The sequence below is a fragment of the Sceloporus occidentalis genome, unplaced genomic scaffold (assembly GCF_023333645.1).
Source record: "Sceloporus occidentalis isolate IW3139 unplaced genomic scaffold, rSceOcc1.0.p SCAF_18, whole genome shotgun sequence".
In the NCBI taxonomy this organism is placed as follows: Eukaryota; Metazoa; Chordata; class Lepidosauria; order Squamata; family Phrynosomatidae; genus Sceloporus; species Sceloporus occidentalis.
Genome location: NW_028316998.1, coordinates 8,956,756 through 8,969,775, shown reverse-complemented (window position 1 = coordinate 8,969,775; position 13,020 = coordinate 8,956,756). Strand labels below are relative to the sequence as shown.

General features: G+C 38.2%; 2 protein-coding genes across 2 annotated transcripts in view; both read right to left on the bottom strand.

Moving 5' to 3' along the window:
- Positions 1-224: 224 nt before the first annotated feature.
- On the bottom strand, positions 225-3,513 carry LOC149302581 (caveolae-associated protein 4-like). The gene is made up of 2 exons (XM_089482289.1): positions 3,112-3,513; positions 225-881 (listed from the first exon to the last, which is right to left on the bottom strand). Exons 1-2 carry the CDS (start codon positions 3,511-3,513, stop codon positions 225-227), a joined length of 1,059 nt encoding a protein of 352 aa, XP_089338415.1.
- Positions 3,514-5,620: 2,107 nt separating this feature from the next.
- The window catches only part of LOC149302580 (tomoregulin-1-like), an 80,577-nt gene continuing 73,177 nt past the window's right edge, over positions 5,621-13,020 (bottom strand). The window contains exons 9-10 of the mRNA XM_089482288.1: positions 6,590-6,748; positions 5,621-5,705 (exon numbers count right to left, since the gene is read on the bottom strand). Coding sequence (XP_089338414.1) covers positions 5,621-5,705; positions 6,590-6,748 — 244 coding nt within the window. The remainder of the gene's footprint in view (positions 5,706-6,589; positions 6,749-13,020) is intronic.

Below are 13,020 nucleotides of genomic sequence, written 5' to 3'. Positions count from 1 at the left end.
TACTAAGCTATAAAAATGTAGATGTTGGCTCCGTTGCTATGTATTATGTATTAGATACATGGTGTTATAACCTATAAAGATTATAAAAAGAGAACCTTAATTAAACGTTTGCAAAGTCAGGACAATTTCCAGTAACTCAATTGATGGTGGTTGATTTTCAATATTACCCAGAAATCAAAGATTAACGCTTGAAATCTTGACACAAAGCCAGGAGTCTATTGTCCTTACGTTGATAGCTTTATGTCAACAAGGGGAGTCTCATCCCCTTCTAACTTTGATTCCAGTTTCAGCAGAGGTTTTTCTGGGCTTGAATCAAGCCTCTCTTCATCTTGGGGCAGCAGTTCGGCGCTTTCCCCGTTCTTTTTCTTCTTCTTCTTCACAGTCACCACTTCAGTGTAGGTGACTTCTGAGATGGGTTCAACTGTGACATTTCCAGATGATGAATCGACATCTTCCTCTTTACTGCCTTCCTGCCCTTCGGCAGGGGTCTGTTTTTCTTTCTTCTTGATGTTGATCTTAAATGTTTCTTTCTTGGGAGCTGCCTTAGCGATGGATTTTTTGAATCTCTCTCCAGACTGTTTCAGTCTCTCTCCCGACTGCCTGATCTTCTCCCTTCTTTCAGGGGTCACTATCCTTGTTCGCATCCTAGTTACTTTCTTTCCAAAGTTTTGTTTGGTCTTCTGCATGTTTTCTTTTGAGAAGGCCTTCTTGATATTGTCAATACGCTGCATACCGGATTTCTTTAGCCGTGCTGTCTTGCTCTCTGGCAAGTTATATTCCTCATCAGAAGAAAGATCATCAGGGTACAATTTATCCTTCAAATACCCATCCAATGCTGATTCTTTAGCAACTGTTAGCTTTGTTGGACATTCAATATCCTCCTGTTAAATATAAAAAATCTATGTTAAGAAGTTTGCAAAGTACTAGTAAACAAGATTTATCCCACATGCTTATAAATTATGTTAGCCAATGAAACTATGTAGAGAAAGTAGAACGTGAAGGGTCCAAAAGGAATGGAAGTATGCTTGTAATGCCAACAGATTTTATACACACTTTTGTGAGAGATATAATGTCATACACAAGCCCTGCTCAAGAATGCACATGAAATCATATAACAGCATAGACGACATGGAGAACCAACAAGAAAAGCAACAATGTATTGTATACCACCACATGGAATCTTTCATATGAGGGAGAAGCCAATACAATTCAACAAGACAAGAACTTGGAAGGCCAGACTGAACTAGATATTGTCTCTCTCTGTCAACATTTATGTACATGTATTTTATATACATGTCCACTGACTATGAAAACTTATTAGCTAATACAAACGTCTTTAAATATGATTTGTGCTAGGACTACCCCGTCCATTTCAAAATCTAAATAACTCAAGTCCGATGCTCTCCTACCATGTAGGTCAGTCACATTGACAATACTTTGAGCATATGACCCCACCCCATGTATAGGTGGACAACCCTCTATAAGCTGCACACTGTACCAACAGGTGTGGTAGAAGGTATCCATGATCCCAGTTTTAATATTGTTATCAAGTGTGTCAATTAATCCGCCCCAGGTCTGAAAGAACCAATCCATTCTTTAAACGTATAGCAACTTAATATTCGATGCCAGAGAGGGAGGATGTCACTTATCCATTAAGTTTCCTTCCTTGCTGATGCCATAATCATTCTGATCCTCCCCCCACTGCCTTGAAAGTCTCTGTCCACTGAAGCAGTTCTCCCACTAAGGTCTGCTCCCAGAAGTGTTCAATCTGTAGGCATTGCCAAAAGCAGTGAAATCGGTCTACGGATGGGGCTTTGCATTTCATGCAGTTGGAGTCCTGCCTGTGGTTCATCTTAGAAAGGTGTAATGGAGAGAGAAAGTATACATTTGGCCTATTTAACCCATGATTGTAACACGGGAAGACATATCCATACCTGTCATTTGATTTTAATGAAAATAATTAAAATTACCTGGGCATACATCTAGTTTTACTATTAAATTAGGGCAATGAGATATACTGGCTATACCAAATGTCAATAAATGCTTTATTTGTTCTGGCAATTTTTTAGTAGCCAATATAGTAGTATATTTTGCTCAAATACCCTCAACATGTGTACTTGCTACTTTTCAGAATTTGCCCGACATATTGTCATGTATTATAAAAACAGTAAATCATCTTGTGTCCCCTACTGACATATTGCGTCCTCTACAGTCACGTGAAATGTTGTCCCTAAGCTGCAGGACATGCTCGTTGAATCCATATGTGCTAATAGCTAGATAATGCTACCTACAATCTTTGCACGAGGAGGACCTTTGCTTCTAGATCAGCAGTGTTCAACATTTCTAATCTATAGGATCACGCCCTTAAGAACAATTGGATAAATTCTAGAAAGATGTATGCAATGTAATAAAACCTATGTTTTTCCAGATAGGCTGTGGGCTTATGTTCTAGATCAGCTGTTACTATTGAGATTTAGGTAGTATTATTCATGCTGAACATAATTGTGTGGATCTCAACTGAATATCAACAGGGCATCTGTGAGTCTCTGACACATTTATAGTTTCTAATTTCAGATATTGCCATAACCAGAGGCAACAAATAGCACTGCTGGTCAGCAGTTTGCCTTACTACGCCTGGTTACAAAACCCTTGCTAATTATAGACTGCATGATAAGTAGCATTAAAACAATTGCAATTATGTCCAGAATTTTGATTTAGAAAGGAACGAGAACTATGAAGTGTAACATTGTGTACTTCGGGAACAGCACTGTGAAATATACAATGACAATATTTCGATTCCAGCAACATAATTTTGTGCTCAGCAGTCATCACTAATCTTAAAGTGACCCCATACCTTTCTGGAATGAAATGTTAACAGAAACACTCCTTTATCAAGCAAGAGGTACATGGTTCCTTGAAATACATGTCCAGTTTTAAGCACGTTACAATTCTATAGATGCTACATTTTTACCAAAAGAAGGAATTGCATGCATTACTAGTACACCAATGCTTACATTTTGGAGGTTTCATTATTTTGTAACATAGAAATAAATAAAAAAAATAGTTGATATTTATATCTACTCATTTCACATAAGTGTCTATTTATCTTACCTGGAAAATGACAACTCGGAACTTATTCTTTCTCAGCATCTCCTCTTGCTTGGATTCCACCTTTTGGACTTGATCGCACTGTTTATCTACTCGAGACCGAACGTCTTTAATGTTTGAGCTTACTTTTCGAGTCTTCTCTAGCAGCTTGCTAACTGTGTAACTGGTATTGCTGTGAGCCTGAGCGAGCTTCAGGAGGTCGATCTGAATAGTTTTGATTGCATTCTCCATCTCTCTGTGACTCTCCTCAATCCTTTTCTGACTTGCTTGAACTGTTTCCACAATGGTGGCTACCTTGTCAAGAACTGTAACAATGGTCAATGCAGAGTCATGGCTTTCCTCATCTTCAGAAACCACTGACAGACGATTGATTTTGTCTATCACAGCGGTTGTTTCGTGATCCATTTTTACTGCTTGGACTTTGTCTCCAGGAGCCGGAGTCCTCTGCTTACTGTTTCAGACTCCGGTCACAAGTCTGGCCTCAGAGCAAAAAGAGACAGCTGTCTCTAAAGACCTTCAAAATAAAATAGAAAGCTCCACCCAGTAGAACATTTATAACTACTCATCATTCAAGCGCTGTGGTCAACATACTTTCAGAAATACAAACCCTCTAAAATTAGAATCTATGCTATAACTAATAAATCTATGAAAGAAAATACCTTGCTACTCCATTGAAGCACTCAAGACATCTGTTGAATGTCAGTGAATGAAACAGTGAATACGTTCATCAGTTGTTTGAGTCTTAAAAATTAATACAACTTAACTGTCTAATATATGTAACTGTATGCATCTGTTTATGTACAAGGAACATAACATATGAGACATATACAAGCAACATGCAGATCACAGTCTGCGGCAGATCAGTCTTTTTCCCCCAACATTTCAATCTAGGAGTTATGTTCTGGAAGAATACATAATCAGTTGTAATACCTTTATTTATGCATCAAAAATGCCGACTGTAAATGTGTGCTTTTAAACTAAAAATGACAAACTCTCGAATGTTATTAAAGCAGCCTTTTTTTTATTTTGGTAATGGTGATTAAATAAACAATTTGCTGATCAAGAATTCCAAATGTCACTTTACATATTTTTCGTTTTTTCTTAAAATGTTTATCTAAATGTAACAAAAGTGTTGTGCGAACATTTTATTTCTTTAGAAATATTCAATGCAACATTATAATTTAACTGCCACACGGGAGAACATTCCCTTGGCACCCAAAGGGTTAATGAGAGGAAAAAAAAGGATATTATTGATCAAAGATCGGACATAGAGAAGCACCAGAGCAAGGGCGGTAGGGGCATCTATTTTTGCAGCGTCAAATACATTTGCTGTTTTATGCCAGATTCACAGTTCTAGCAATCTTGTAAAAAAAATAGTCAATGGGATACGCACAAAAAAAAAGTTAAAAAAAGGGGGATATCGACATTACATTGAAATGTGCCCTCTGACGATCCGGAACCAGTCATGTTTTATACATATATACTTTTGCCTAAGGTTTCAAAGCGGCAGGTTGAAGAAAAAAAACATATATATAAAAACTCCCCATTAGCAGTACTGTTTGGAAATTCTTGACCTGCCGCTTACTTTAACCCTAGATGTACAGGCCAAACAGTTCAAAATTTGTAGGGTTAAACCATAGGACATATTTAACATTTTACCACTACTCACAGTATACAATTCACATATCATGCGATAGTCAGTGTTGTTAAAAACAAGACTGAAAAATAACAAATAAATAAAATAACTACAGTAAGATCTATAAAACATTGAAATACCTACTTCAACACAGTGTATCTTCTATGAAGTCTGTTTAGAAAAAAGTTATCTGTAAACATTGTTGCCTTTAGCTCATGCCTTGTTTGGAAGGTGGTAATCCTTTTTTTTTTTGATGTTTGTTCAGTATCAACAACCTCGGAGGGAATCAGTCTGTTCCATAGGAGCAACCAGTTTTGGGAATTTAGTGAACATCTTATTTGCCACTTTATTTTAAACTTCTAGGGGTTAATGCTAACTTAGATTAGCAGTCAGTGTAATCCTTGATGTGATCAGATTGGCACTGCATAAAACATCTCTTCCATGTTTACCGATGATCAAAAAGTTCTAAATTCTCAATTGCCCTCAAGAACAAATCACCCCAACGTATACTAACTGCACCCCAACCGGTTTCTGACTATTGGGATGTTTTCCGAGTATAACATGTCTGTAATTTATGACCATGTGAAAGCAAATTCAGGATAAAAAAAAAAATGAAGAGTCTGTTTCAGTGAAGAATAATAATTATAAAAAAAAAAATAAAAAAAATGAAAGAAACAAAGTCAAATAAAAGTTGTACCAGTCCATATCCGATGCACTGCGCTTACAACAAACAACCAACAAAGTTAAACTATAAAATGTCCAAAAATAAGGCCTCTGAAATAAATATTTCCATTCTTTAAAAAAAGATATAATAAAATGTACATCACATGGTCAATGTAAGTATAAAAAATAAACAAGGGAAAAAATGCATTGGAGCTACACCATTCTGGATGACGGATCTGAAGGGAAATGGCCAAGGTTCTGTTTCTGTCTGCGTCCTCTGTTGTTTTTTGGACACTTTCTGTAAAAGAAAAAAAAAATCGGTGGTTATAGAATACACTTTTAGAACTGAATCCAGCATCGGAAACATTATTTTTCTGATTTCTGTTCAAGGTCTAAGGCTTTCCAAGAAGTAATTCCTTAATCATGTAAAATGCCTCATTCATAGTTTCTTTTTACAGAATGCTTGTCGTGTGATACAAAAGCAAGCAATGAAACTGAAAAAAGCTACTTAAAAGTTATTTTTATGTGAATAAAAATTTGGGGGGAAAGAATAAAGTGACAGCTCTGCTAAGGTATACTACTTAATAGACTCAGAGAGGTCATTTAATATCTTGTCTAACAGACACACCTTCAATATTAATACCCAATATCATATGGCTATATTAAATAGTCAAAGATCCAAATGAGTGCAGATTATACCACAATGCACATGCTGTGTAATGTTTGCCTTAGAGACCTACTCATTAAAGGGAGAGATGACAGGAGAGTCTGCAGGGGAGTTGTGGTTTTAACTTTCTCACTGACCCCGTATAATGCTGAATTCAATATGTAAAGACAGTTTCAAGAACCTTCACTGCAGATTTCTCCAGCAAGCCCAATAATATTCATAATTCAATGGGTGAGACCATCATAGATCTCACTGATTAAACTATACATTATATGGGGTCAGCCAAGCATTTCCTTCAGCAGAAATTTATTGGGGATGTGTGCGAATATGTTTGTGTGTGTGCGCGTGTACATTAGTGCGTGTAAGTATGTCAGTGTGTGTGTAATTATGTCATGTGTATGTGTGTTAGTATGTGTGTACGCATGTTACTGTGTGCACGCATGTTACTGCGTGTGTAGGAGGAGCTTCTGGGCCCCCACTCTATGTAACTAGCTAAACAATTGATAAATACATACCTTGTAATGCACATAACAATTGCAACTATAATTGCAATTTGTACTGCTCCTATAATGGCTGCTATGAGCACATGGGTAAGCTTTTGTCTGCTCGGAACCACATAAAGAATATTAAAGTCTGTCTTGTCACAGTATTGGCCCGTGTAGCCGGAGTCACATCTAAAAGACAAAAAAAAAATTGGGGCATTAATCAAACGATGGGTCGTGCAGGTTTTTTGTATTTTTAGACTTTATTAGAATGCTACACTTAAATCAATATAGTATTTTGACTTGCCTCTTAGAAGAAGAAAAAAAAAATACAAAAATACCTTATAATCCAATTTTAATTTACTCTGTAGGGAGTGTAATAATTTCAAAATAACCCAGAGGAACAATTACACCTTGAAACCCTTAAAAGTTTACCTGCCGCTAGAGAACTTATTTTTCTTTTTTCACCTAACATTTCGTGTGGCTTTTGTGAGCAGAGTTAATCCTTATCCTGCAGTTCAGAAGGGACTCTGACTTAAGAAAAGCAACAATTGCAAACAATTGCCTTCATTAAATGTTTATTTATACAGTATGTTTTTTTTTTGTTTCCATGGGTATAATTAGATTTGCTTTTGACTTAAAAGTGGAAAAAGAGCTATTAAGTATTATTCAACAAATAAATCCCACTAACTGTGACATTAGCCCTCACTGCACAAGTGTCTTTCTTTAGGAGAAACAGTCCCATAATGGGACTTAAACCTCTCTCTCCTCACCTGATGCCCCTATTTTTCTATAAGCTAAAAATAGTTGCCAGGTACGAGTGTATCACAGTGTTCTATAGCGGGGAAACTCAAAATAATGTGTGAATATACCATACTAAATGTTCTTATACAGTACATTTTTATTCTTTGACTGATTCTTTTAATGATTTGATTTAATCTGAAAAGCTTGACAACCCAGACGGTGTTCACAAATGTAACACAATTTTTAGCATGGAAAAGTTTGTTACAATTAGCTCCTCACTGTGGTTTGTGGTATTTACATGCAACCTAAATGTAACATACATTATTCCACACTTTTTATTCCTTTAACGTCATTAGTTCACTCAGAAGATGACTGAAACAAAAGGGGGTCCCCTGAAACCCCTACCCCCTTCCCCCACATGATGTAAGGTAGAGTTAAGGGGTAATAAAGTAATAAACTCAGGGGTCACACAACCTAACCTGTGTCTACTGATATCCATGAGCTGAAGATGCTTTCTTCCCTAACTTTTCTGCCAGAATAATACTCCCCTCCCCCCATTCTTACATTTCTTGACGTGGCATTTAAACCAGGCTCACTGAATTAGCATATGCAAGCAGAGAGAAGTAAAAACCATGCCCTCTCGCTCAAATAAGATGCCATTATAGAAAATAAACTGGCACAGATCTCCACTCTCGCCCCAGGCTAACCCACCCACCGACAACCCACCCTGAAAGGTAAATGTACAGGGGAGCTTCAGGCATCAGGTTTGTCGCTCGCTACAATGGACTCTTCAGTTTTATACCATAGAGTGAACTGAATATTTGTTGTGTAAAGTGATACTAATATAAAAATCCCACCGGGAACAATCACAACAAGGCACCACTATAAAAGCGATCTATATGTCTTTTTCTTGCAATGATGGAATATTGAGCACAGTAGTGAGATGTGAGCAGCTAATACTTCAAGAGGAACTGTCATCGCAGATTACACCTTTTAGCAACCATACCTGCAGCTAGAGAGATAAAAATCAGACAACCATGAAACCCGAACAGGACGTGGAAGCACAAAGCATGGTTAAAAATCACTGAAGCAAGAGATAGCGCAACTCTCACAGCGTCCAAATTACACCCGTGCTATGTGTACATGAAAGACACGTTGGAAACCCCCATGCCTGCTGTTCAAGGTAGACGTAAGTATTCTGAGTCACAGAAACCAACCAGGAAATAAGTTATTAGAGCAGAAAATATGAAATCCTGTCCAACTTAAAAGCGCTCCCCTTCAGCATGGCTCCTATCTCCAATAACGAAGACATGGGGCTTGATGTCGGTAAAAGTCAGTAAAAACTTTTTGGATATGCCTTGATTAACATAGTAACATAGTAACATAGTTCATAAGGTTGAAAAAAGACCAAAGTCCATCAAGTTCAACCTATATACATATTGTGTCCCTACTGTGTTGATCCAGAGGAAGGCAAAAAACCCTTATGAAGCAGATGCCAATTGCCCCATACCAGGGGGAAAATTCCTTCCCGACTCCAAATATGGCAATCAGAATAAATCCCTGGATCAACGTTCTGTCCCTATTAATCTAATATCCATAACTTGTAATATTATTGCTTTCAAGAAACACGTCCAGGCTCCTTTTGAACTCTTTTATTGAGTTTACCATCACCACTTCCTCTGGCAGAGAGTTCCATAATCTCACCGCTCTTACTGTAAAGAACCCCCGTCTGTGCTGGTGTAGAAACCTTCTTTCCTCCAGCCGTAGAGGATGTCCCCTTGTTATAGATACAGTCCTGGGTATAAATAGGTCCTGGGAGTGATCTCTGTACTGCCCCCTTATATATTTATACATAGTTATTAAGTCCCCCCTAAGCCGTCTTTTTTCCAAACTAAATAACCCCAATTCTGATAATCTTTCTGGGTACTGTAGTCCTCCCATTCCCCTTATTACTCTGGTTGCCCGTCTTTGAACCCTCTCCAGCTCCACTATATCTTTCTTGTACACTGGTGCCCAGTACTGTACACAGTATTCCATGTGTGGTCTGACTAGTGACTTGTACAGGGGTAGAATTATTTCCTTGTCGTGGGCACCTATGCCCCTTTTGATGCACCCCATGATTTTATTTGCCTTAGCAGCAGCTGCCTGACACTGGTCGCTACAGGTAAATTTACTGTTAACTAAAACTCCTAAGTCCTTTTCCATGTCAGTCGTCCCCAGTGTTTTCCCATTTAATACATATTCCCAGCCTGGATTTTTCTTCCCCATGTGCATAACCTTACATTTATCTGTGTTGAACCTCATCTGCCACATCCCAGCCCAAGCCTCCAACCTATGCAGATCCATGTGTAATCGTGCGCTGTCCTCTATTGTGTTAACCACGTTACAGAGCTTAGTATCGTCTGCAAAGATTGATACTTTACTATGCAATCCCTCTACAAGGTCATTAATAAATATATTAAAAAGAATAGGACCCAAAACTGACCCCTGTGGTACCCCACTAGCAACAGTCACCCACTCAGAGTATGTACCATTAATAACCACCCTCTGTTTCCTATCACTGAGCCAGTTACTTACCCACATACACACATTCTCCCCCAGCCCAAGCATTCTCATTTTATGTACGAGCCTTTTATGTGGCACCGTATCAAATGCTTTGGAAAAATCAAGATATACGACATCCAGCGATTCACCCCGATCCAGTCTTGAGCTCACCTCCTCATAAAAGCTGATCAGGTTAGTTTGACAGGACCGATCCCTTGTAAACCCATGCTGATATGGAGTCATACACTTATTTTCATTGAGATACTCCAAAATAGCATCTCTTAGGAAACCCTCAAACAGTTTACACACAACAGAAGTTAAACTAACAGGCCTATAATTCCCCGGGTCACTTTTTGTCCCCTTTTTGAATATTGGCACAACATTTGCTATGCGCCAGTCCTGGGGAACAGACCCTGTCACTATAGAGTCCTTGAATATTAGAAATAGGGGTCTGTCTATTACATTACTTAACTCCCTTAGAACGCGGGGGTGAATGCCATCTGGACCTGGTGATTTGTCTATTTTGATTTTTTTTAGGCGGCACTGCACTTCTTCCTGGGTTAGACAGGCGACATGTACTGGGGCATTTATCTCATCCTGCTGTATATTACCTGGCATTTCATTTTCCTCTGTGAATACAGCAGAGAAGAATATATTTAATAGATTAGCTTTTTCCTGATCCCCGTCTATAACTTCTCCCTCATTACTTTTTAAGGGGCCAACGCTTTCATTGTTAACCTTTTTACTATTTATATAGTTAAAGAACATTTTGGGGTTTGTTTTACTCTCTTTGGCAATGAGTCTTTCTGTCTCCAATTTTGCTGCTTTTATCTGATTTTTACATATTTTATTTTTTTCCCGATAGCTTTTTAGTGCTTCCTCACTGCCTTCCTGTTTTAGTAGCTTAAATGCCTTTTTTTTGCCATTTATTGCCCCCTTTACATTTTTATTTATCCACATTGGTTTTCTCTTGTTCCTGACTCTTTTATTCCCATACGGTATGTACCTTTCACAGTGAGAATTTAAGATATTCTTAAAAATCTCCCATTGAGCGTCTGTACTCTTGTTTTTGAGGACATTTTCCCAATTTACAGTGTTAAGGGCTTCTCTTAGTTGATCAAACTTTGCCCTCCTAAAGTGCATAGTTCTTGTGGCTCCTCTAAGAGTTCCCTTATTGAAGGACAAGTTATAATGCATCATATTGTGATCACTATTTCCTAGATGTCCCCTGACCTGCACATTAGTTACTCTGTCAGGTCTGTTGGTTAATATTAAGTCCAGTAGGGCGCCCCCTCTGGTCGGGTCCTGTACCATTTGGGACAGATAATTATCCTTACTTATAGTCAGAAACCGGTTTCCTTTATGAGATTCACAGGTCTCGGTTTCCCAGTTTATGTTGGGATAGTTAAAGTCCCCCATAATAACCACCTCATTGTGATTAGCTGCCTTGTTTATTTGCTTTAATTAGCTAGAGGAATCCCCACCAGGAACCCACTAATCTGCTGTGGCTCATCGCCCACTAAAAAATAGAATAAAAAAACAAAAACTTCTAGCCGTATTGATAAAAACTAAAACACACTGGCTACTCTTAAACACACACGCCATTCTCAGCCACATGGACACATACAGTACTCTGCATGCATTACGTGACCTCCCCCAGATACAGATCAGGGAGTGATCACAGGCCTGGATCACTTTTTATTTATGGCTTGCAACTTCAGGAACTTTATATTCTTTCTCTAAAACTCAATGTTCATCAAAGCCATTCTGTGTTTGTATTTTAACAGAATCAGTGAATACAAATTAAAACAATATTTACTCAAACAGATGTTTTAAATAATCTGACATCGTCTGAGCCCATTCATGATACTGTCTACCATGGTGAAGACCATATTAAGCAATTTGCCAACAGTGGTAAGAAAATGGTTTCAAGATATGGCCAATATAGAAGCGTTGTCAGAGTCAACTATTTTACCAGAAGAGAAGCAGCAGTTGGAGGCTCAGTCATCACTACATTAAAATATAAAGGCATCGACGGTGTGTCCCTAAGAATAAGCATAATCAGCCAGAGACATTGGGGTTTAGGTATCAACTATTCAGTAAAAGCTGAGTTGAGGTCCTGCTGACCTGACTGAAAAGACATGTGTTGCAGCTGATCTGATGAGGGTTCACAACCTTAGCTGAACTTGGCTACATATTGTAGGATATTTATAGTATACTGACTGAAAGATGCTAAGTAACCCCCTCCCCTGATAAATCCCCAACTCATCACCTCCCTTGGCACCCTAGAACACTAATTAAACAGAGAAGACTCAGTGGGTTTCCCATCTGTCAGGTAAGTGCTTTATTTTCCATTTGGAAGAATGCATATTAAATGTACTGTAATATGGATTCTTCTTTAGAAGAGGCGTGAGGGACAGTCCTTTTCAGTTTTTGTCCAACGGCACCTTTAAAATAAGTTCAGCGTGAAGCTTGGGTGTATCCCGCCACCTTATAACATTAATATAGAAGTTATAATACCATTTTATTACTAGAAGAGATGCCACTAAGACATTCCTGTTTACAAATATCAAAACGGAGCATTTAGCCTATAAATTCTGCATCGTATTTCACGGCCTCATGCACTGGGTAATGATTATTTTTACTGTCATCACTTGTGGACATTGGGCAATAGCTTTGCACTGCTATTTTCTACTTGCATGAAAAAAACACTCAAATCCTCCAAGTATAAATGGAATGGCATTGCGCTCGGATGCTAACTGGGGTCTGGCATACATATGATTTTATTTTCAGCTATATGGATTGAGCATTTTTGCAGAGTATTCCAGATCGAAATTGCATAGTTTCTTGTTTAGCTTTGTAGGAATATTGACTCCGCTTATATTTCTAGATTTTAGCACAGAGATGTACAGGTTGTGTTCTGCAGAATGTAGGTGGCAGACAAGCTGACAAAGTCCTTTACCCACAGCCCAAATATTGTTAGATATTCATGCTAAATTAGGGAAAAATCTGAAAGTGTGCATATTTTCTATCCTCTCGCCTCTGTTCTTCTGTTAAAAATATATGGCTCCCAATGGCACACATACAAATCGTATCCTAACAATACGCTAAAACACGTTGCAATGAAACTATCCGTGCATGTAGACGGATGGCTCCCTGGTTGTGCTACTAGAAAG

What these genes read in the sequence shown, in the direction of transcription:
- LOC149302581 (XM_089482289.1), bottom strand. Translation starts at nt 3,513, where the DNA reads ATGGATCACGAAACAACCGCTGTGATAGACAAAATCAATCGTCTGTCA. An exon ending in TCCGAGTTGTCATTTTCCAG is followed by an intron (nt 882 to 3,111) that starts GTAAGATAAATA and finishes TATATTTAACAG; the next exon opens with GAGGATATTGAATGTCCAAC.